Genomic DNA, 25,702 nt, shown 5'->3' on the forward strand with positions numbered 1-25,702 from the left:
GAGTCAACTGAAAAAGTCTAAACTGTTATTTCTGCAGGTAATCAACATTAATATGATTATTGTTGTTATTATTATTATTTTGAATTGGTTTCATGTAACTGTTCTTAACCCGTGAGGTTGCAACCCCTTTGGCAAGCATCTATTTCTAAAAATATTTACATCATGATTCCTAACAGTAGCAAAATTACAGTCATAATGTAGCAAAGAAACGATGTATTGTATGGTTGGGGGGGTGTCATTATAACATGAGGAACTGCATTAAAGGGTTGGAGCATTAGAACGGTTGGGAACTATGGGCTTCATGTATCCCAGACTGGTTTGGAACTTAGTATGGATCTAAGGATGACTTTGAACTCCTGATCCTTCTGCCTTCATTTCCTGAGTGCTAGGTTTGCAGGCGTGCACCACCATGCCCAGCCAATACAAAGATTACTATTATCTTATCTTACCTGTGTGTGTGTGTGTGTGTGTGTGTGTGTACACACGCATGCATCTGTGTATGTAGGAGAGCGTGTGTAGTTAGTTCCAAGGATAATGTTGGGTGCCTGCTTTTACCACCCACCTTGTTTAAGGAGGGGCTGTTCTGCTCTGTGCATGCCAGGCTAGGGGCTAGAAATTTTCAGAGATTCTCCCACCTGTACTTCTCATCTGTATGTAGGAGTGCTGGAATTATAGACACATGCTATCACATGGCTTTATATGATCTCTGAATATATGTACTTAGGTCCTCACGCTTGCATAGCGAATACATTATGCACATAGCCATTGTCCCAGTCCAAATCTAAAACCACTATTATTTAAAGATGTATTTGTTTGAGTGTCTGGTGTCTGCCGTTAAGTACTGGGGGACCATGGAAGCCAGAAGAGGATGTCTGAGTCCCTAGAGCTGGAGTCGCAGCTCCCTACTGGGTAAGTAACTTAGTAAATAAGCCATCCTGCTTGTGTGCTGGGAACCGAACCCCAGTCCTCCACAAGAGCAGCAAGCATTCTTAACCACTGAGCCATCTCTCTAGACTGTATGTCCTTTTGTAAAGCACCAGATTTCTTAAATATGGTGCCTATTTTATATTTACAGCACATCTCATTGCAAACTAAACATACTTCACGTTCTTGATGGTCTACATGTAGACAGCAGAGCTGCAGAGGATCCCTCAGATAAAGTGTTAGGAACAAAACACCATTTATCCTATGTCTACAATTTGAATATATTTTCATTAAGCATTTAAGATCAAGTAATGGTAAAATTTTTTTTTAAAACTCAGATCTCTCACGTATGATTTCAAAATAGAATTCCAAATGAATTATTAAAATTAAAAGGCATAATTTATATTACAAGGAATTAATATCAACCAACTAAGTAAAAGTCATTTATATACAGCTGGCATTTTATTTAAAAAATTTAAAGACTTAAATATTATTAAATATTTTAGTAAGATGAAAATGTTCACAAGCCTTGCATTGAAAGTAGGATTTTTGGTTACTGTGGCAAATCTTGTTTTCTATGTCTAGACCTATAGACCTATGCCCATCCCATATGATTTATGAATTGCTAATGCTGCAAGATATTTCTTGGCTGTGATGTCAAGGGGAACGGTGCTACAAATAATAATTTGATAACCCGTGGATACTTCCAGAACCACTCATTAGAGCAGGAAGACCGCCAGAAGATGGATACTTGGCATGTCTTAAAAATGATGCTTTGATTTTCAAGACTGGAGTACGTTCCTGCTATCAGCAAGCAAGGGTTTGGAACGCTAATTCATTACGATATTTTCTTACCTCTGGGCTTCTGTGGCTCAGGCCCTCTCCACAGGTTGGAACGGAGCTGATGTCATCAGCAGCAGGTCCTGGCAACTTTTTTTCTATATTTGAACGCAGTCGTCTTGACTTTAAGAACTGAGACCCAAAGATGGAGAGAAGTTGTTCCCTGGAATATGAGCAGTGTAAATCCTGAGAGCAGAATGCTTAGGTTACTGCATCATAGCACAGGCCTAAAACCCTGCTTCTGTTTCTACTGAAGGGTGTGTGTGTATATGTGTGTGCATGTATGTGTGCGTATGTATTCATGTCTCTCTGTGTGTATGTGTGTGCATGTATGTGTGTGTGTATGTGTGTGTATCTGCATATCTGTGTATATAGTGTATGAATATGTACACGTGTGCATGTATGTGTGTGCATGTATGTGTGTGTATGTATATGTGTCTCTGTGTATGTATGTATGTGTGTGCATGTATGTGTGTATATGTGAGTATGTGTATAAATACATGTGTGTATCTGCATATCTGTGTGTATAGTGTATGTATATGTGCACATGTACATGTATGTGTGATTGTGTGTTTGTGTGTAGTGTGTTTATGTGTATGTATACATATGTGTGTATCTATGTGCTTCGTGTACATATGTGTGTGTATTTATGCATCCCAGCAGATGGTTGCCTCTTTACAAATAAGTTCCTAATGGAGTACACTACTGCCCATTCGTTCAGCTGCTGTTCAAGACTGCTTTTGCCTTGAAAAGATAGAGTGATTTCTCAGTGATTCCCCTTTAAAGAAGGTTCTTTGAGTTGAGGCCTTCTGTACATAAGTTTTGACCAGCTACTTCTGCTACAGTTGCTGGCAAGGCCTGAGAAGGGATTCACATAGTTCCCATTGCAGGGCTGTGAGTTTTGTGGGTATCTCACATCTAAGAGGCCAAGCTTCTGAAAGTAGATGCTCAGTTCACAAGGTTGGCCATCTTAGCAGTTTCAACCCAGTATCGAGGGCTGAGAGGGCTCCTGGAGTTATTCTTGGAACACTGAAGAAGTTGGTTCTATTACCAGTGAAGGAATGCTGCTGTGTCGGAGTAAACACGCTTGATGGGGAGAATGAAGGCAAGCAGGCAAAAAGCAAAGCTTCCTTCTTTTGTATCCTTTTATCTGGGCTGCTGGCATAAGGTGCCACCCACATTTAGGGTGAGTCTTCCTGCTTTAAATAATCAGATCAAAAAATACCTCCTAGGGGTGCCCAACAGCTTGTGTTTTAGTTGTTGCAGATGCAGTCAAGTTGACAAGCAAAGCTAACCATCACAGTCTGCAGCAACTGGGACAATGGTTTTCACTAATGAGCACAAAGGCAGCAAGGGGTCAGGAGAACAGTTCCCTTTCCGCTTGTTGCTAGCCCTTCATCATCTATAGGAAAAGACAAGAGGGAATTCCCACAATCCCACACTCATCTCTTAAAAAGCACAGCTGGTGCTGAATCTTGATTTTCCTCTGGTCCCGGTGTCCTGGATGGTGGTGGGAATGTGCGGGAGGCCAAGGGGAGCTAGGCCCCTTGTCTGTTCAGGAGCCCAATCCATCTGTGGTCAATGTGGAGGTAAGGAGCACTGTGCTATGGGGGAGATGTTTACCCCTGGAGCCATGGTTACAGGGGCTTTTTCTGTTTGTTTCTATCTCTGTGTTCTCCCTTAACTGCATCGTTCTTTGTTAGCGCCTTGTATTTGGCACATGGTGGTACCAGAGATTATAGTCATAGTTCTTTTTGGCTCACTCTATGTGTCATTCTGGGGATGGAGAGACACTAATTTAGAGGGCCTGTGGCAGGTGGGCAGGACGGAGAGACCAGCAGACTTTCTTCATGAAGACAACAGCCTCAGGGACATGTTCAATCTGAGGCTTCCAAGCAGGGCTCCATAATTCAGCCAGGAACAATCTAGGGGGCCTCGGCCAAGAGGAGACAAATGGAGCCTCTGGTTGAATGAAAAAGGGAACAGATGTGCCTCATGCTCAGGGTGAGAACCTTAAAAATGAGCGACAGGATTGTCTCTGAAGTTTTCAACAGAATCCCCATAAAATGTCCCCCAGAGAAAGCAGGACGGGGGAAATTAGTGGGGAGGTCAAACGTGGAGGGCTGTTGAGAGCTGGAGGACCCACTGAGGCCAGGGACAAATGACTCCCACCTGCCCAAGCTGCTCCTGCAGAGAAAGCCGGAGCCACAGCCTAAGGGGGCTGCTGATCCTGGAACAGGAGCTAGCAAGATGAGCTGTCGCTGCTTGAGGACAAATCTCTTTTAATTTTGTTCTCTTGAGGCGAGAGTGGGGGTGGGTCAGCATGAGAGCAAGAGATTGGCTCAATAAGTAATGATCCTGCTGGTTCCACTAACACCCGGCTGAGGGCTGAGAGGAAAGCCTCTCCACGGCTTACTGATGCCGGGCCTAGCTGCCCAGGGACAGGGAAGGACCAGTTGCTTTTCCCACTCGCCCTCTCATGGGACATGCAATGTGGAAAGGTTCTTAGGAACCATCCATAGGGAATGTGAATGCGGCCTCTGGCCTCTGTGGAGCTTTAAGGACAGTCCGTCTGGCAGTTCTCAGTGCAGCCTGGACAAGGACTAAAGCTGCTCCTGGAGTTCTCTGCCCCACTTGTAGGCAGCATGGTAGGCTCCACGGTAGAGCCTCATCTGCCCCTAAGCAAATGTATCTTTTACATTTACATTAATTTACATTAAATCTGCTTATGTATCTTTGGAGAGAACCACTGCTTTTGTTGTAAGGAGAAGAGAAGGTAGTGGAGAAAGCCACAGAGAGCAGTTGGCAAATGCAATTTGTAAGAGGCCATTGATTTGTACCAAGGTCCCGGAACTGGCCCTTTAGACCAAACCAATATGGAGTTACTTAGGTTAAACCATGCTAATGCAGTGAACTTCAGGATGTAGTCATGTAACAAACATCCAGCTCTTGGTCAATTGTAGCAGTTGAGAGGCAGTCACTGCTGGAAGGCCATCCGTTTCAAGGCAGGCTGAAGAAGTCATACCAATAAAACTTTGTATCTCACTCCTATTTCTACCATCACTTCCACTTTCTCTCCTGAAATTCCTCCGACCACATGCAGTGTGGTGTTCTTTACACCTGCTCTGGTTCTGGGGGCTACTCAGTTCTAGAATCATGAATAGGGGACAAGAAAGATCTTTATGCTACGCTTGTGCTAATGCTGACTTTGGATGAGTCAAACTTCACTTGGTCTCTATAGAGTCCACTACTGGTGGATTGACATTCAGTGTCTTGACTTCTTGATGGTGTAGATGTGATACAGAACCACTGGAAAGGTATTTTTCTTTCTCCCCTCACCTCTCTCTGTCTGTCTCTCTGACTCTCTGTCTCTGTCTCTCTGACTCTCTCTGTCTCTGTCTCTCTCTGTCTTTGTCTCTCTCTATCTCTGTCTCTCTCTCACCTTGAAACAATCTCGTGTATCTCATGTATCCCAGGCTGGCCTTGAACTTGCTCCAGAGCTGAGGCTGGCCTTGGACTCCTGATCTTCCTGCCTCACCTATCAAGTACTCAGACTAGAGTCATGTGCTACACACCTGACTTATGGGGACTGGGGAACCAATGCAGATGTTTTAGACATCTGGAAAGTACTCTATCCACTGAGCCACAATCTCAACCTGAAACTACTTTGAATGTTGATGCTTGCCCAGTCCAGAGACATGAACTGGGACATACTGTCAGGATGCTGGACAGAAGCCAATGTTCCCAGTTAATCATGAGATCATCAGGGGATACACAGCACTCTCCACTGCACGGTGTGCTAAGAGGTAGCATTTGGTGGATTAAATGCATTTTCATTTTATGATGTTTTTAACTTCTGATGGGTTTAACAGGACATAACCCCACTATAGATGGAGGAATGCCTGTGACTTAGTCCCTTTCCCGGAAACACAATGCATTTGACATGTGTTTTTGCCAGCATCTGCTGGCAGGTAGTAGACATTGATGTAGTAGGAAGCAAGGAGTTTTGGCTTTAGACATGTTCCAGCCACTCCTGCATGCACTGGAATATGAGTGCTTCCATATTGATGGTACTGAGGGGGAGGGGGTTCAGTGAGGCTAGGGACTGATGATAGCTCAGTGGGTAAGGGTGCTTAATACTTTTTCAGAGGATCTGAGTTTCATCCTCAGCACCCATGTTGGACAGCTCACAACTACCCATAACTCCAGGGAACCTGATGCCCTTTCTCTAGTTTCCAAGGCTACCTCTATACATATGTGACACACAGAAACACAAGCACACATGTAATGAAAAATAAATCTAAAAAAACACATAAAAGGAAGTGATGTGGCTGGAGTGGAACAGATCATTCCAGACCCCAGAGCAGAATTCAATGGCAAAGTAGATAGTAAGAGTGCTGGCAGATATGACTGGCTCTGGCAGGATTCCAGGAATGGTATAAAGAGGGAGAAGGCTGGGGTCTCCTCTGTGGGAGGGACAGAGATGCCAGGCTGTTGGAACACCTTGGGAAATAAGCAGTTTTTCTCCAGAATCTTCTTCTCAGAGAAAGGTTGCAGCATGACCCATGGACTGTGAGTTTCTAACATTTAGTTCTTGAAGGTGCAGGTAGCTCCGCTGAAGGTCCTACATGGTGTCCACCCTTAGGAGTCCTGCCCATCCTGGGCAGCCAGGGAAATCAGACCTGTGCTGCTTCCCACCTCCTGGCCCTGTTCACAGACTGCTGAGCTGGGCTGGCTGAGCTGCTCTCTGCAAGGCTTTCCTCCTTGCCACTTTGCTGCGGAGCAGATGGATGGCTCGCAGGCCCCATTTTTCTCCCATAGCAGTGGGGGAAAATGAATCTCGCCAAGTGTTGCCGACACCATCCTACCAGGTTGCACATCCATCGCAGACTGGGGCCACTGACAGAGCACAGTCCCATCCTTCAGTCCCACACTGAGGCCCAGGGGACAGACTGGTGAACATTTAGCATCTCTCCCTGCTGCTGTGGTCCTCCCCCATCCCTGCTGACTGCCTCCATGGGCTGGGATGACCATGCTAGCTTTGCAAAGAGATCTTAAAACACAGGATAGGTAAAGCTGTGCCTGGCAGAGTTGGAAGGATGACAGTGGTCCAGCCCTGCTCACCTCTGTAAACAACACGGTGAAGGGTCACATCCATGGACTTCTTGAAAGCCAATTCTGCAGAGGACAGAGGATCCTGACTTTGAATCCCCGTTCCTCTATTCTACAAACCCTAGTACTATAGACCAGTTACTCCAGGCTCAGGGTCTTGGTTTATTCCAGTACTGGAATGGATTCTTTCCATTACTTATTCAAGACTAATGGTATGTGGGACATTTAAAGGCTGGACACTAATGGTCCCATTTAAGAAGCACTTTACTGTGTCTAAGCGTGTATGGAAATGGCCACTAGTCAACATAACCTGGGGGGAAAGGGGAAATCAGTCCTATTTTATAGATTGGGTAACTATAATAGAGATTCAAAGCAATGTGCAACCAAGAGCAGAACCAAGACTTAAAGTCCCTTCTTCCTGCTTGGTGACACACTCCTAGTTCTTAGGGAACCTTCCAAAGAGTATAACATGGAAACAGGGAGCTGGACAATCTGGAGAGAAGTTCTTGGACCTCTGTTCCGTGACTCAGTTAATACTAGTGCAGCCTTGTTTCCAATCCACCGAGACCCTCAATCTTCATTCACATCATGACCAACTTCCTGAAACCCAGTAGGATACTCTTCCCGGGCCACCCTGTGTTTACCAGTCTCTGCTGGCACACACTAGGCTGGGATAAAAATCTGAAGTCTTAGTCCTTGCTGCCCTGGTCTGGATCCTGCTGCTGTGGCTCTGGCTTGTTAAGTTTAGTAGGAGAATCCCTGTCTGCTTCTACAGCTCCCTGGGCTCCTCTACCTCTGTTTGCTTCCCCCTTCAGGGTGTGAGTCTTCCCTCCTCTGCCTGAATGTTATCCACAGAAATTTTGAGTTTTTCTAATGCCTTTCCTAAACACCTGTCCATCAGATTTATTCCTTCTTGACCCACATGCACCCCTGAGAAGGGCTGCAGGAGAAAAGGTTTCATTACAGACCAGGTGTGGTGGCTTGTGCCTGTAATCCCAGCCCTCTGGAAATGAGGCAAAAGGATACAGAGTTTGAAATAGCCTGGATATACTGTGAGTTCAAGGCCAGCCTCAGATACATAGAAAGACCCTGACTCAGCAAAACAAAGCAGGGTAAGTTAATTTTTACAGGACACAGCCAGGTTTGAATAGTTTTGGCCCCTATAGATTCATGTGTTTCCATGTTTGGTCACAGGGAGCAGCATTTTTAGGAGGTGCGGCCTTATGGGAGTAGGTGTAGCCTTGTTGGAGGAAGTGCGTCACTGTGAGTGGTGGGCTTTGAGGTCTCATATATAATAAACTCAAGGTACATACGGTGTGGAAGGTATTTTCCTCCTGGCTGAGCTGCCTGCAGAAGAGTTTCCTCCTCACTCCCTTTGGATCAAGATGTAGAGCTCTCAGCTCCTCTAGCACTAAGTCTGTCTGGACGCTGCCATGCTTTCTGCTGTGGTGATAATGGACTGAGCCTCTGAAACTGTAAAACAGCCCCAATTAAATGTTTGCCTTTATAAGAGTTGCCTTGGTCATGGTGTCTCTTCACAGCAACAAAACCCGAACTAAGACACAGATGTACAGGTTGTGAGTGGCTCTGAGATAGTCTCTCGTTTGCTCGGAACTCACCAGGTAGGCTGGTCTGGCTGCTCAGGGATCCATCTCTCCTTCATTCCACCGTGCTGCCTAGCTGTGCTATTATTCCCCCACAGGAATTGAACTCGGGTCCTCAAGACTGCTAGCACTTATCAGCCATCTCCAAGTTTTGGATTCTTTAATGCCTTCTACAGCCATAATAAGTTCCTAGTGACTGGGTTGTAAGGGGGCCAGGACATCAAGTCCTCAAGTGCCAGAGAGGTGATTTCAGGAGGCTTCCCAGCCTGCAGAGGCCCCCCAGAAGAAGAGAACTAAGAGTGGGTGCCCCTCTATCAGATGGATGGCATACATATAGAGTCCCTCAGTTTCAGTATTGTACTCATATCCCATTTTGTATATTGTATAGTGCATTGTGGGATAGTTAGGGCTAGAGGTTTGATTTTGCTTTTACTGTAACTTCTATTCCCAGCTGAGATGAGAGACTGGTCTTATTTGCTTTTAAAAGGAGTCCACTCCTGGTGTGACTTGGGAGGGATCCCTGCTCAGTTTTGGAACTGAAGGAAAGGGATAAAATGGCCTGGGATAAAATTTAAATGCTGTCATACCCCCACCGGAAGTTGATCTTTGTACAGTTTGGGTCTCCCCGAGAATGGAATGAAGTCAGCATGCAAACACCTCTCTCCTCCTACACACCATTTTGGGAGGCTGTGGACTTCTCAAAGCTCATCCCTTGGGCTGCCTCCCTTCCAGATGCTCTGACAGTGTGGGAGCTCCTGCATGTGACCCTCATTCCTGTTTCACCTTCTCCTGCTTCCCCTACGGCTGACCATCATTGGGATTCTGGACTCATCTTGGCAGTCCAGATTGGTGGCGGGCTGTCTTTGGTCTCAGCACATCTCTAAGCCACTTTAGAGATCCAGACTCACTGGGAAGATGGTGGACTGCTGGGTGGAGGTGTGTGGGTCCTGAGACTTGCTGCATTGTGCTCCCGTTCAACCCAGAGAGGGGGAGTGCTCCCCAAGGGTACACCCTGGCTAGAGTTAGAGCTGATTCCATGATCCTCTTCCTAGGAGTGCATATGAAAAGCAGGACCTCTGTCCTGGATCCCCAACTATAGCCAACACAGTGTAGCCTTGTCCAAAGCACACACATGACAATGTGCTTCCTGAGTCCCAGGCCCCAAGGCAGATGGAGGATGCAGCGCAGAGGAAAGAAAGCCAGTGTCCACAAGGAGTTCCCCTCCAGGGTGGGAGTGCATGTCAAGTTTTGTCCACCTGTGCAGCTTTTGTCAGACGGATCTAGTCACCTGGGATCCAAGGACCTGAAAGAACAGGGTGGATCACAGTCTAATGCTATGCACAGCCTTTCTTCAATGTAGTGTACCTTTTATGCACAAATGAAACCAAGAGAGTAATGACCCAAGGAAGGTTGTTTGAATTCTGAAAAAACGTGATCAGGAAAAAATGTGTAAATAAACGCCAGTAAGCACTTACTAAATATTACCAGAGCAGCCCTTTCCCAGAACTCTCTCAGGACCGACCAATAAACACAATTGCCTGGCACGTACTATAAATTATACTGGGAGAACATGAAAGCAAGGCAGAGGCCATATCCAGACTCAGGGTACACTGACCAGATTGGGTTCTATAGCCATGTTCGGACATCCAACAAGAATAAACATGTCTTATAAATTGAATGTAAATTTTTAACAGAGGAAGCATAAAATCACGTCTAAGAACAATCCAGGGAACAAAATGCACCTGAGGTAAAAAGGCCCTCTGCTTTCTCTCCTTGGATCCTCTCTCACAGACCCCCCAAGGGCCTGTTCACCTAGCATTGTTCTTTTGATCACATTCCAACAGCTGGGCAGTAGAACATTAGTAGAACATTAGGGGTGGCAGGTGTGGTGAAGGCCTCCTGGACGGTGAGTCCTGTGGAAGTCTTGGTGGAGGAGCACAGAAAGGCCTCTGAGGTGCAGCAGGGGCCAAGTCACCACAATTCCTAGCAGTTCCCAGGGCCCAGAACAAGCAGTGTATCTGGAGGAGACAAGCAGAAGGTAGCTTCCTGGTCTGTCTCAGGGACCTTGAGGCCTGCTACAGGCCTGTGCACATCCATGGCTAGAAATCACATTCCACCAGACTCATCCCCAGGAGAAAGGGTTTGTGAGTAAGAGAGATACTCCCTGGTCATGCCTGGTTTAGGAACAAACAAACAAAAAAACAAACACCCTCACACCCACCCTGATCCAGAGCTTTTAGCTCCTGATGTTACTCATCTTTTACCACAGCTGCCTTGGCTGCAGAAGTCCCTCCCCCGCTGGAAAGGCCCCTTCAAGAGGACTAAGATACAGCTTTGGGAAAGGTGGACAGAAGGAGGGAGTTAGAAGAACTGGCAGCCAGTCACCAGACGGTGTCCTCGCCAGCCTGTGAACACAGCCCAGAGAAAAACCAAAAGGGAGACGCTGCCCGGCTCCGGCCTGACCTTATCTGCTCCTCACCCCGCAGATAGGCATCAGTGCCCTCAGAGCCTGTGCCAGGCTGGGAAGAGGAAGGGAGCAGAGTGTGGTCCTGCATGGCAAACAGCAGCCGGCCCATTGTATCGGAGGGCCTGGCTCTAAGCATCTCAGGTCTGTGCTTTCTAAGCACCCTGTTCCCTGTGATAGAATCCGGGCCAGGAAGACTGACAGACCGTCTCTGCTCTGAATCTGGCTCCTCATTTCAAAGGAATCCCAGGGATTGAGGAGCTCAGGGCAGGGTATATCATGAGGAATGCTTAAAGTAGACAGTGTTACACCAGCTCACAGCCACTCTCTTTTGAGTTCCCTAAGCTATCACATACACTTGCTCACACACACACACACACACACACACACACACACACACACACACACAGACACACGCACACGCACACGCACACGCGCACACATGCCCACGTGCACACGCACACACACACACACACACACACATGCACACCATACCCCAACTTCTCTGTAGTAAAGTAAAATACCAGTTTCTCTCTTTTAGAGACTTCTAAAGCCTTCTTTCTGGGAACTGTTCAAGCTCCCTGAGAGATAACTCAGGTCAACAAGGAGATCTGTCTCTAAATGCCAAAAATAAAATGACTGACTGACTGACTGAATAAATAAATAAATAATAAACAAACAAATAAATCAGTAGCATTAGGTAGACACTGAGACCAGACCTCTGTGTCTCCCCGCTTTAGGGATGCATCCTTTTTTGAAAGATCATGAAATGATCATAAGTACTTACTGAGGTGATCTGGAGGCTTAGCCAGTCTCTCTTATCTGGGCACAATGAGTGACTCATTTAATTCTCTGGAGAACCCTCCAGGATGGGCATTTTATTCATGTCTGGAGAACCAAAGCTCTGGGAAGAATCAGCCCTGCTCCTCCCGTGGCCCTGTGAATTAAGACATACTGCCTGGCAGCCTTGGCTTCCGCCAGCCTCACTGGGGCTCTCCCTACAATCCTTTCTGACTGTTGTGCAAAGGGCCAGGCACCCTGAAGGAGGGCTCCTGTCCCCAGGTTCCACCTCGCCAGGCACCAGCCCTGAGTGAATCGTTTCATTAGAGTCAATAACGCAGCCCCTTTAACTGCAATGTTTCCAAATAGAGGGCCCTCCAGTCACTTTAATGAACAGATAAGAATCTTTGTAATTAACTCAGTGATGGCTTGCATGAGAATGGCAGTCTTCTGAATGCCGGGAGAGCTTTTATTTACTGCTGTAAGTATGGGTTGTTCGCCTGGCCCATCCCCTGCCTTCCACGAGCTCAATGCACATTGGGATCCCTGAAGGTTGTTTATACAGATAGCTGCGGCCCCTGCCCACAGGAACGTACTGGAGCTTTAAGGGCTGACCTCCTCCATTGGACCCAAGCTTGCACTTCTCACCTGTGACCTGCACCTTCTCAATCACAGCTCGGCGGTGAGAAAATGGGAGAGCAGTCACTGCTTCTTAGTACTGCATGGGTGCTGTGAGGAGGCTCCAGATGCCTCTATGCATATGTGCAATTAGGTCATGTGTGTGTGTGTGTGTGTGTGTGTGTGTGTGTGTGTAGGGGTGGACATGAAGAGTGTACTGGAGTATGTGAGTTGCATGCTTGAGTGGGGCCCGTATAGGGCTGCATAGGAGGATTGTATGCACATGTGTTAAAGGTGTGCACGTTTCATTTCGTTGTTTCTGAGAGGAGAGAATCTCGGGCAACATAGAAGGTTCTGGAAACTCAGGGAGTTGCCAGATCCTCAAGGCTCCCCCAAGATGATAGAAATAGTCACTGGGGCAAATGAGAGGGAATTCTTCTTCTTGCTGAGCTGTGTCAGGAGAACTGAGAATGGAGATCTGTGTCATAGCTGCCTTTGAATGCCCCATTTGAGTGCTCCATGCTCCTGGAAGGAAGCTCAGGAAATTCACGGGCTGGCCAAGCAGGACTGGGATGGAATGGATTCCCATATCTGCCATTTGCCACTGGTTCCCTGTGTAGGGTGATCAGACTCCTTTGTTCATATCCCGCCAGGAAAGGTCACACAGCATACAAGGGTACATGGGAGTCTGCGCACATGTGCACACATGGAACATGTGTGCTTGTAAAGAGTGTGTGCACTTGTTTGTGCACTGTTTGTGTATCTGCTACTTTGGCTGGTGCTCTGCTGACTAGCCCCTCATGTCTGGGGCTTCTATCAAAGGCTACTGTTATTCACTTGACTAGACGGGTGGCTTCAGAGTGGACTTTTCTGAGGTCACTGAGAACCAGGCATTGCTGAAGATTTCCTAAAAGCACTACATTGCTGGAATGTTCTTTCTTCAGCCCCTGGGGAGACACAGTCCCTGCACAGATTAGCGGAGTCTCAGCCTCACCCACTCCATAGTCAGCTTCCCACAGGGGGAACCTGGATCTGAACCTGAAGTGTATGGAAAAGATATGACGTCACTAGTGTGCAGGTGTGTGTCTGTGCGGGCAGGGGGGAATGGCATTCCAGATTCCTGTCAGTTCTGAACAATGACATCTCCTCTCCACCTCTGCCTCCTGGAGAGTGAAGTCTGTGCCCAGGAGGGGGTGGGAGGTTGGCAGATATCCAGGAGGAGCAGAAACAAAAAGAGTAAAGAGGAAGCCTTAGCCACCCTCCCACCCCCATCTTTTACTTTCCAGGCTACTTCTGATGGGTGGGAAGTCAGGTGGAACCTTTCCGGGTAAGCAATGAGCTGCCGGGCTCCTCTTACCGAGGAGAGGAAAGCGCCCAGGACTGGCTCACTCTTTCTCTGTCCTGTCACCAGCCCCTCAGCTGGCAGGCCCTTCCTTATGGACGTCGCCTCAAAGACCCTGTCCCTGTCAACTCAAGAGGAAGCCTGCTGAGAATATCTTTTTAACAGTAAGAGTAAGGCAGTGCTGCCACGAGGACATCCTGTCTCTCAGAGGTGGGCTAGAGACTGGGATGCCCAGGATAATTAGCCACACCCCTGACCCACTTCAGGTCTCCTCCTACTGTGTCCTTTATCCAGCACCTTCCTCCACTGGTTCTTCTTCAGGCTGCCAAGGCCTCCCTCAGGAGTCAAGAAGGGATGGGGCCACAACCTTCTTGTAGTCTCTAGATTGACATTTTAGCCATATGTAGACCCCAATACTGTCTCCCATTCTGCTTCAAGCTGCTCTTCTGGATTGACTGCCTGCTCTGTTTTTGCTCTCTGCCTTTGCTCCCGAGTGTGGAGCATGCACAAGCATCCTTGTGCACCTCATTGGATCCTCTGAAGGCAGGAGGTCATTTCCTTGGGATGGAGAAAAGGATGCAGGGCTGGGCTTCAACCTCTGGGGCCTGAGGACCACCAAGGGCACTGAAGGGACATCCGAGCCTGGGATTTTAGAGGAAGGTCTTGTCTCTTTGCGCATGTGAGTAGCACAAGGCTCATAACTAAACACACACACACACACACACACACACATTAATGAAGTAAGGATTCCTATCATACCCATGGACTTCTGTCTGGTGCTCTGGCCACTGCCACAATGATTGAGCTCACAGTCTCTACCCAGGAGGCCAGTGATGTAAGTTGTCTGGGCCTCCGTTTGGTCATCTTTAAGATGGGTATAACTGGTCCTATCTGACCTGGCAGCTAGAGAGCTAGTGAAATGACAGCTCTAACATACTGAGTAGATAGTAAACTCCCAGCCAAGTGTTAGTAACAACTTCTTAACCCCATTTCCTCCGTGCTTGCACTGTATGGGAGATGGGACAGGGTAGCATTCTCTGCACCACTGTGGCAGGGATGGCAGTGCTCAGGGGCGCCCTCAGCTTCAATCTCCCAGACTTTGCCTTGTCCCAGTGCCCCAGAGAAAGGGCCAAGTACAAGTTCATTCTCAGTTGCTTGCACTGGCTTCTGTGCTGTGCCATCAGCTCCCCCAAAGGGGTCACCTGCCAAGGAAAGGCCCTGGCGTACTCTGCTCTGATGGTTGTGTGGCTCCTGGGTAAGACAGCCAGCTGAGAAAGTCCCAGGGAAGAGGGATGTGTGTCCCTCAGAAGATGGTTCCGAATACGTATCTTCTACCTATGCTTCAATTGAAGTCCTGCAGCCTTCCCCCAGAGTCCTTATCCACCTTTCCCTCACATCTCCCCCACCTCTCTATCACAGTCCTCTCCAGCTTTATCTATAATACCTGCTGATGTCATCAGTTGCCTTGGGGGAGGAAGGAGGAGTTTCAAAGCACTCACTAGATCACATCTAAAGCTGGAGACCTTGAGCAAATGCCTTGCCCTTCCTCACTCTGTTGTCCTATGATGGAGCTGGGACCTTTACTCCTTGACATTCTTGGTAGAGATACGAGTGTTGGACCTGGTAGATATCTATTCTTTCAAAAACAAGGGACCAGAGGTGGTGATACAGTTAGCTGAAGTTCGCGGCACAAGCATGGCTGGGCTGTAGGAGCCCAATATACAAACTGCCTTGGGAAGTTTGCTCCCTTTAAGATTTTCTATGTCTTCATTTATTGCGTTTGTGAGTCTCTACATTTGACTTGTAAACCTTACCTAAATGATCATTGCCTAAAAGGAAGCACATGCTCAATGTTTAGTTAATACCCAACTGGAGACAGGTATGCTCCATTGCTGGGGTGGGGGCTGGAATTGGGGGACTCTGGAACTTGTTGTTGAGAAGAGACCGAGTGTGTTCTCTGCCTTGCCTCCCTGTTCTAGCTGCCTGAGAAATCACATTTTTCTAGCGAATCAATTCCTGGGCCCAGTTCCTTAACATCCTTTAAGTGTCCCTCTGTCAATAGCTATTCTGTACAAGGTGTCTCCATTCATTTTAGGGGTTGAAGACAACTTTTTATAAAAAGAGGAGTTCAGTGCCCGGGTTGTTTCAGAGCAGCTGTTAACTTAAGGTCCTCACCTCATTCCTGTCCAATCTGCTCCGGCTTGAATTCCTCCAGGGTCATGCAAAGTGGTTTCTAGTGATTGCTTCTGAGCTCCCAAACGTGGACAGTGTGAGGGATGAGGAGAAAGGGTCACAAATAACAGCACAGGATGGCAGGCGCAGCTGCGGGCTCGATTCTAAAGCCTGCTGTGTTGCTTTGGCCCTCTTTGCCTCCACTGTGGGCCCTAGCGTCTTGGCTAGCAAGAGTGTGCGCAAAGGCCATTCTGACCGTGTCCAGCTTGCTCCAGCAGCATCCTCAGCCCCGGGAAATGGGAGGAATGAGGGGAGCGAGGGCTCTACCGTGAAGCAGTTGCTCATTCTCCTCCCCAGTGTCTCTACATGGGAGAAAGCAGTTGGCAAGTCTCGATTCTGCACACTGCTGTCTGCACCAGCTCTCTTCTCCTCGCCCAACCCTGGGCTATATTCTATCTGCTGCAGCTTCTGCCTCACAGTCAGGTCACTCTGTCATCCTTCCTTCACTCAGGCAGTGGAAAAAAAATCTAAACCTCATGTGGGGTCCTGATGCATAAATCCATGGGACTCTGCAGCACTCCTCCTGTGTCCCGCCCCCAAACCTTGACACAGAAGCTGGTTCCCTTATTGCCAATGGCTTAGGGCCAGCAGGAGCAGGGACATGGCTACGGTGCTGAGCAGCAGACTGGGTTTCCATATCGACCAGGAATGTCTTGAGTATCCTCTGTCCTCACCTTCTCCTTGATGGACCCAAGGCAAAACTCTATGGCCTTTTCAGGTAGCAGTAGGGTGCTAACCTGTGGTGCCTTCAAGGACCAGTTCACACTGCAGCCCAGACTCCTGGCAGAGCCCAGAACACAGTAGGAAATTAGTGTGCTCAATATGTTTAACTAGTGACTTTTCTCCCACTACTCTGGAATATTCTTTCTGAGGATTCTTCTCTATCTCCCTCACCTCTCTCCCCGAGAGCTCCAAGAGGATGCCTGGGGCATCTGTGATTTCCTACACTGATAAACATGGTACAGGACATCCCAGACTATCACAGGGATGCTGCCTATAATACCAGCTACCCAGGAGGCTGAAGCAGGAGGTTTGTAAGTTCAAGGCCTGCTCAGGTCACAGGGTGAGTTCAAGGTCATTATGGGTCACTTAGTACTTAGTGAGGACTCTTGCCTCTCTAAACAAATCAAAAGAAGAATGAGTTAGTGGCTCAGCAGCAGGAGGTGTGCCTACTGCATGCAAAGTTCTTGGTTCAGTCCCCAGTTCTAGAAAAATAAATCAAGCCCAGGATGATGAACTGTCACTGAGCCTGCATTTGAACTTTATTCTAGTCAGCAAACACTTGCTGATCACTTACCAATTCCAGGCACCATATTAGGCACAAAGGGTTCAGAAAAATGATGGAGACTCCCATAGTTCTCTAAGGCAGTGGTTCTCAACCTGTGGGTGGTGAGTTCTCTGGGGGTCGCCTATCAGAGATCCAGAATATCAGATATCTACATTATGGATCGTAACAGTAGCAAGATTACAGTTATTAAATATCAACAAAAATAATTTTATGGTTGGGGAACTATATTAAAAGGAACAACCTGAGGAACTATATTAAAAGGGTCGCAGCATTAGGAAGGTTGAGAACCTCTGTTCTATGAGGATCCTGCATGAGCTGGGTACAGCAAGTGCTTCTGCTCTGGCTTCTGAAGAGAAAGCCTGACCTGAGTTCAAGTCCCACCCGTGCTCAGCTTGTGGGTGGTTCTCTCTAGCCACTGAGCTGTTACCAAATACACAGTGAGCTACTGAAATGCCAGTTTCTAGTCTTCCCAGACTCACACCTTCCTGAGAAGTTGGACCCTGGTCCCACCCACTGAGCCTCTCCAAGCTTGTGATCTCTGCTAGGTGCAGGGACTACCATGTGCACTGGGCAGAGCCTTGCTCAGGCCTGCAGTGATTGTGGGACAGAGCCATGTAAGTCAGTTGGCTTTCTGTGGTGAACCCGAAAAGTAAATGTTCTGGTAGTCACTACAACCTCAGCCTGCTTCCATTGGTCCTTCCCTTTTCAAGATGGCTACTATAGCCCTGTGTATAGGCTGGATAGCTACTCTGGCAGGATCTTCTGAGTTTCATGGTCCCTACCTATGCTATGTGGTCTCTCAGGAGCCTAGGAGGCCTTGTGCATGTTCCCAAGCCCAGAAGATCTCTTCCCATTCAAAGTCAGAGCCACATCCAACAGGGCTTTCCCATCTGACCTACAGGTAAGAACAGACATGCTCCTGCAATAGTGGATTCAAGGAAAGACTTCTACCATGCAGGCAAAGGAAATGGAGATGTTCTGGGGGCCATGCCAAGTCCAACATACCTCTTTTCTGTCTCCTCCCCCATAAAACCTCTCAAGCCAGTCTCAAGGCCAGCTCCTTCCTCCTGTGTTGATCACTGAAGACTCCCAGAGAAGACCCATATTTGAAGGCCACCTTTACTTGGTACTCACATGTCTTAAGAGACACACCGTGTAGGGAAGAGGACACCAGCCCTTAGGTAGCCAGTGTTTCCCCATGATGTCCTGTGAAGAGCATACAAGGAGGAGACAGAGCCAGCCTCTGTGTACTGTCTGTTTGCAGGGAGCTGCTGCCCCCAACCCAGGCCAATGCCTTCCATTTATTTATGAAAAACGGACACAGTGGTGGTGGGTAGAACCCAAGAGGTGTGGCTGGGGAAATGGGCAAGGCGCTTGAGCAATAGCTTCCTTTGCCTTCACCCACCCCATGGGCCCTTGCAATACTCCCAGTTGGCCCCTCCATCTCAGGGATGCTGGCTGTGGTTGCCTGCCCTGTGGTGTGGAGGGGAGCAGGAGTAAGCAGAGCCCAGGCTAAGGCGCAGTAGTGTTGGTCTTGCTGTGGGGACAGGCTGCACATCATCTGCGCTTGCTGTGTGGGTGGGGTTTGGTCAGACAAATATGAAAGCCCCTCTCACCTGAGCCCTCCCCAAGTCTAAGGAACAGTGAAAACCACAGGAAGTGTCCATTTCACACTGGACCCTCTGTAGTTAGCTCCATGCTTGGGAGATGCCTAGAAACCAGCAGACATCACAACTGCCCCCCAACACTCAAATGTTCTGTCTGCAGCAAGATCCTTGACAAGGCGGGCAGCCGCCACTTCCCACCCTGCAGGACGGAAATCCCTGAATATTGGTTTAAGAAAAGTCTTTGTGCAGCCTGTGACACAAGACCCCACTAGGGTCCCCCTGCAATAGGGGGCACCATTGGGGACATGGGAGGCATAGCAGGGCACAGTGTGGGCCCACTCGGCCCCAAGTTTAGTCATGGCGACACAATCTCGGGACTGTGGGGATGTCTAAGATGGAATGAGGTTTGGAAAGGGTGAACAGGGCTGAACTGTCTCCCTGCTTCACGCTGGGTTTAGACAGAGCCTTCTACCTGGCAATGGGGCAGAAGGTCAAAATGGATCTGGCCACAACCGGCCAGACCGACGCTGCAGTGGCAGGGACTATAAAATCCATTCAGCTGCCCAGAGTCCCTGCGAGCTGGGTGGGTCCAGGCGGAGTCCCAGCCAGAAGCCGCTATGTGTGTGGGGATATCCCCCACCCCCAAGTCACCACTATGCAATGTCTTTGATTCTGCGCATGTAATTGTGCAGGTCCGGAGGTGGAGTGGGCCGCGTAGTTCCGGTCACATCTGGACAACCCCAACCCAGGTCCTCTTCATCCTCCTCATCCTCTTCGCCAGCAGGCACTGAGTCATAAGCCAGATCCTCCGAGGGCAGAGTGGTAAAGGTCGTGAACTTGACCCTCTTGCGCTTAGAAGTGGGCGAACTAGCAGGGTCCTCTGTCTGGTCCCTGGCGGAGCCCCCAGAAGAGCCGTCCCCACGGCCGTGCACCTGGCTCTGGACGCTGGTCTGCGAACTGCCGCTGCTGTGGTGATCACCGTGGCAGCAGGCAGGCACGGTTTCCAGTGTGCTCCCTGCAGGCGGTGACAGCTCACCTTGTACCCGTAGTGGTTGCCCGTTGCCCAGGAACACCCAGTGGTGAGAATGGTCCATACTGGTCTGGCCCTCTGGAGGGATGCGCTTGTGCCGGTATCGCAGCACAAAAACGATGCAGTTGATGAGGAAGACAAGGATAGCAAGGCAGAAGACCCCCAGCAGGGCGTACATACCAATCTCTAGGTCTGTCAGCCCCCTGGGCATCTGCAAGAAGCCGGTAGGCAGCGGCAAGAAGTCCTCTGTGGGTGGCACAGGGCCGGCAGTGCCCAATCCAGGAACCTCACCAGCAGGAATGGCAGTGCCAGGTGGACCAGCTCCTCGGGCTTCATCCTCGCCCCCACCGGGCCCCGGTTGGCTGGGCCCTGGGTAGTCATATGTGGGATCCTCCTCGTCCCGCCCAAAGTGCACCCGCAGGCCCACTGGGGTAGTGGCCAGCACACTCTTGCGCTTGGTTTTCTGGCAGCTCTCTGAGATGGTGAGCTCCGCTCGGAGCAGATCTCCCGCCCCCTCTGCTTCGGCCACCACCAGTGGGAAAGCCTTGTCCTGGGTCACAGTGGCCACCCGCTCATCCAGGCTGCTCACCAAAAGCCCGTAGTCCCGGGGACTGTAGAGAGAGAGTGGGGTTGTTGTTCCATCACTGTAGGAGAGCCACACACTCAGCAAGGCTTCCTGAAAGAAGGGAGGGCAAGGGGAGAGAGGAGACACAAGTCACCGCTCCTCTCACCAGCTCTGCCTGGCTCAGTACTAAGACCTTCTGCCCCCTCTTGTGTTCCTTGCACTGGAAATGCTAGGTGCTAGCTGAGACTCAGGACCTTCTCTGAAGTGTAATGTGAGGCCCCTTGCACTGTGAGGAGGGGAACAGAGAGTAGGGCTTCTGGGTCTTGCCTAATAAGCTCCCCCTTGGGGTTTACCTTATCAGCTGCAGAGGTAACCCCACATCTCTCTGTCTCACACTTGTCTAATAAATCTCAGAAAAAAAGAGAGGGACCCGGATCAAAGAGTAGGGGACAAGGGACCCCAATAGCCTGACACCATCCACCATCTTTCCATCTCTGTCCTACTGCTAATACCTATACTACCTATGTGGAGTTCCAGGGATGAATTTGGAAGGTGTGGAGGACCAGGAGAAACCAGGAGAGGACTCCTAACAGGGAGACTGGGACCCCATCCACCCTGTAAAGGACTGGGTGACAAGGTACAAAGTTCCTTGTATATCTAAAGGCCTATTCTTTTGGTTGATGGCCCAGGGTGGGGAGGAGCCTCCAGGCCTTATTCTGTATCTGACATGCTGGATGGGGGAGGAGTTTCAGGGAGTCAGTTACCTGCTTGACGAAGCTGAGGGTAGGCTGTGCAGCTGTGGTAGCCAGGATGGTGTGGCTGCTCCCAGGGCTGGGTCTCAGGGACAAGGTGAGACTGGCCACCACCTGGGCCTGCAGCTGTGTGATACTGACCTTCTCCTCCGTCACCGTCAGCAATGTCTCCCCCAACACAGCCTCAGTCAGGGGGGATACCACCTAAGACAGAACAGGCGGTGGGAGGTAGCTGGGAAGCAGCTGCCTGGCTCAGGGTCCCCACCCATGGGGGAATCTCTTAGTACTGATAGGCAGGAGTGCATAGGACTCCTGGTTCTCACATACAGGTCTGCAAGGAGGGGCAATGGAAAGTCAAGGGCTCCCAGGGGCCAGGCAGAAGTGCAGCCGCAGATGAGAGAGGTGAACAGTGAACAGGAACTGGTATGAGCTACAGGATCAATTGTTTTATGAACAGCCTACATCTGTAGGCTGTGGTCATTTATAAGAGGAAGACAAGAACTTGCCAGAGAGGAAGATAAGAACTGAATTCTTAGACCACCGCAGGTTTCTTCTTATAACTCAATAGCACCATTTGTCTCTCCACAACTATGGTCCCAGATCCTGTACTGACTCACCACCCCCACTCCCAGGGCGGCTGTGAAGGCTGATGAGGCATGGATGAGAATTCCACCAAGATGTGAAAAGAGCTTGCCCTTGGAAGGTGCAAACTCAGGCAGAGGGCAAAATGTGTTTCTTAGGGGCCATTGGGGTGGCTTTCAGAAGTGAAGGTCCTGGGCACACCTGAGTTCTCTACCTGCAGGTAACCCAGGCCCCTTGGTCTACCATTTTGTAACTGAGTAGAGCCCTTTCCTACCTTAAAGGGTGTGGTGCCTGGCTCCAGTCCAGCCAGCGTGTTGCTGTCCACCAGGTGGGCCACTCGGGGGTCACCCACCCGCATGAAGTCACTAACCAGGTCAGTGACTTCCACCAGCCAATCGGGGCCCAACATGGTGACCACCTGGTCAGTGCCCTCAGATGATGTCGTGTGAAACTGGGTGAAGACCTGCAGCGTGGCATGCTGGTATTGCAGAGTACAGCCTCGGTTGGCACTCTGTCTTCGTTCTTCTTCCTCTTCCTCCTCATCTTCACTCTCTCGAGCTGACCTGGGGAATGGCGGAGTCAGGGCTAGGGGACTAAAAGGGCCCAACCCTGGCTTTCTCTGGCTCACACACATCTCTCCCCTTGAACTTGCCCTGACCTCTTTGCCAGCTTATGCATACGCCCTCCTTGGCTTATGCCCTCTATGACTATGTACAGAGCCAGCTGTCCCAGCATCTCTTGCCTGGAAAGATTTCATCTTTCACCTTTGCAACCCATGCCTACCGACAGCTGGCATCCAATCCTAAGGGTGAGTGTGGCCACCTCTGCACTGAGCATGCACGTGGCACTGTGCTGAGCCTCAAACTAGAGCAAGAAGGGGTCCTGGGAGCAAGCGCAGTTGCCGTGGGCTGTGGTCACGTGGCCTGTGGTCACGAGTGGTACATGAATGTAAGTCTGATGTGTAACTGAGGAGATTTCCAAGCAAAGGGTAGAGATGAAGCCAGTTTCTTCTTGGTGCTTTTATTTATTTATTTATTTCCTTTTAGAAGGCAAAGGCACGGTCTCACAGCTCAGGCTCGCTCTCCCTTGAACTGCTGGATGCTTCGGCCTTAATCTCCTGAACTGCTGGGACTGCAGGCATGTACAACCACACCTGGTTGTGTGGCACTGGGGGTTTAAGCCAGGGCTTCATGCATGCTAGTTCAACTGCATGAATTACACCCCTAGAACCCTCTTGTTGCTCAGAGCAAGGCAGAGAAAAAAATGAGAAAAGTAATAGGGCATTAAGCAAAGGGAAACCTGGACTTAATGATTTAGGAAATCTTCAGCCTACACTGCTTGGAAAAGATGCTAAAGTCAGGGAGACTCCCTGCCAGGAAGGTCCACTGTTAGACCTGTTTGTTAGAATTAACCAACTAAGACATCCACTCACACAGAGGTCTCTTTTACCTGTTTTAACTAATTTAATCCTCACCACAGCAGTCCTATAAAGCATTATATTGCCCACTTCACCATGAGATTGCACTACTAGTGGATGATAAAATCGGGATTTAAACCAGGCTACTTGGCAAAAGGATTTATTATTACTACACCCTCAGTACTCAAAGCAGCGTGGCCCTCACTCTGCAGCTGGTCAGCAATGCGGAGTCCCAGCCTGTGTCCTCCCCCCCCCCCCTCGCTGAAACAGATACTGCACTTGGATAAAAGCCCCAAGTATGCAAAGCCACACTGAGGCTGGAGGGGCTCTGATAAGGTCCTGTTCTTGCTGTCTGAGTCACTGTAGCCCTGAACACAGCCCAGCTCTTCCTCCCCTCCTTGCTTCTCTCCATAGTCTCGGCTGCCCACACAGCCCTGTTGTGTTCCACTGTGGTAGCTCTGAACGGCTGGGTATGGTAAGTATACATATATGTGGCCCACAGGCAGACAATGAGATGTGGAAGTCTGCATCTTGGCCAGGGGTGTGGGTATGCCTGGATAGGGGTCACGGGTGCAGCATGTGCCACTGTGTTTGAGGGTGTGCCCAGTCCCCTGGAGCCTATGGGTCCCCAACTGATCTCTATCCGATTGTTCTCAAAGACTTAGCTCAAGAAGCAGCGTTATCAGGAAGTCTGGCTTGATTTCTGGAGAAAGAGGACTCCTTCCCTCATACCCCTTCATTTCTAGTCCACAGAGATTCCTATCATACTCTGGAATGTGGGTATGAGAGCCAGGTTGGCCATACTATTCTCACATCTCAAATACTTGCCAGTGCCCAGAATACAGTAGCTGCTCACCACAATCATGCTGGTTGCATCACTGCCCACAGACCATGTGCACCCAGGGCCTTACACACATGCAGAGTAGACTGCTGTCCCCTGTTTACACTATGTGCTGGCGCTGTACCTTCTGTCGGGAAGGATAGGCACCCTCCATCCCTTCACTTGGCTGAGGCGAGCATCTGAGAGCTCGATGTGCAGAGGTAGCTTGGGGACCCAGACTGTCATTTCCAGGGGGGCACTGAGGACATCATAGCGGAAGGTGACTCTGGCGTTCATGGACCCTCGAGACTCCTTCCCGCTTACAAACACATAGTCACAGCTGCTGGACACCTGGGGAAAGGCAGGAACATGTAGCATGGGCATGGCTTGCCCTGCAGGTCCTCCTGCTGGGCAGTTCAGGGTACCTGGGTCTGACTACCAGGCCAAGGAGGCTGCTGGGAGGGGGATGTGGAAAGGACTGCTGGAGGAGAGGCTTCCCAGAGCTGCCCACTACTGCAGCATGCTTACAGCTCTGGAGCCAGGAGTCTGAGATGGACTCCTCCGCCCTACGGGGGATGTTTGATTCTTCATAGTGGTACAGAGGAGAGGGAGTGAGGGTAGCATGATTTGCCAGGTGAGTGGGCAGCTGGCTAATTTCAAATGAAGGGCTGTTCCTGGCAGGTTTGGCAGAGAGGGAATGGGGAGGAAAATTTGTGATCAGGGAAGCATGCACACAGGTGGGTGGATAACGGCCACCGATACATATTGCTTCTGCAAATGTGCGCCCACCTGGCTAGCAACCCCATGCCTAGAGGCTCTCTCATGGAACCTACATGCCCATTGGAGATGTGTTGCTTTAAGTAGTGTTCAATATTACCCAGGGGGCTATTGTCAAGGCGTCAGGGTAGGAACAGGTGTCTGAGTGCACTTCAAGTACCATGTACACACCCAACACACCTTAGAGTGCACCTATATACACACATACCTGGACACTTCCATCAGAATACACCTTGGGTCTCCTCTGTGGGTCTTGGAAAAATTACCATGGCTACATCCCAGAGCCTCTGCAGTGTTAAGGGTGTTGGATTATACCTTGTGGTGGATGTAATGAGAATGACTCCCATAGGCTCCTATGTTTGAAAACATGGTCCTCCATTGGTGGCACTGTTTGGGAAGGATTAGGAGGTGTGGCCTCGGTGGAGGAGGTGTGTGAGTGGGCAGGCTTTGAGGTTTCAAAAGACCACATCATCCCCAGTGTGCTCTCTGCCTCCTGCCTTGAACTTTATCTAAGCTCTCAGCTGCTGCTACAGGACTGAATCTGCCTGCATGTTGCCATGCTCCTTACCGTGATAGTTATGGTCTAACCTTCTGCAACTGTACCTTGGTCATGGTATGTTAGCACAGAAATAGAAGAGTACTTAAGACATGTCTCTGCCACATGTATGAACCCAAGGACCATCCCAAACCATTGGTGGTTAGCTTCTTGTATCATCTTAGCAGTGAGGTAGAGAGAAACAAGAATGTTTCATTCACACCCTTGAAGGCAGGGGATTCCAATCACAGGCTAGGAAGTTCCACTAGTGGCCTCCACAACGAAGCCATGTTTCATAGAGCTTCATATCAGTTCATTTAGAAGTCTCTGCATACTGTTGGTATCTTAGCCATCGCAGGATGGCGAAATGTAGTGGCTAAGAAAGCATTGTATACAGACCCTTGGGAGCAGCT

General features: G+C 49.4%; 1 protein-coding gene across 1 annotated transcript in view; it reads right to left on the bottom strand.

Annotated features, from left to right (window-relative positions):
- Window positions 1-18,462: 18,462 nt before the first annotated feature.
- The window catches only part of Tmem132e (transmembrane protein 132E), a 56,874-nt gene continuing 49,634 nt past the window's right edge, over window positions 18,463-25,702 (bottom strand). The window contains exons 6-9 of the mRNA XM_052197058.1: window positions 24,123-24,328; window positions 22,015-22,303; window positions 21,171-21,362; window positions 18,463-20,517 (exon numbers count right to left, since the gene is read on the bottom strand). Coding sequence (XP_052053018.1) covers window positions 19,465-20,517; window positions 21,171-21,362; window positions 22,015-22,303; window positions 24,123-24,328 — 1,740 coding nt within the window. The 3' untranslated portion in view covers window positions 18,463-19,464. The remainder of the gene's footprint in view (window positions 20,518-21,170; window positions 21,363-22,014; window positions 22,304-24,122; window positions 24,329-25,702) is intronic.

This window comes from Apodemus sylvaticus, chromosome 10 (assembly GCF_947179515.1).
Source record: "Apodemus sylvaticus chromosome 10, mApoSyl1.1, whole genome shotgun sequence".
Classification (NCBI taxonomy): domain Eukaryota; kingdom Metazoa; phylum Chordata; class Mammalia; order Rodentia; family Muridae; genus Apodemus; species Apodemus sylvaticus.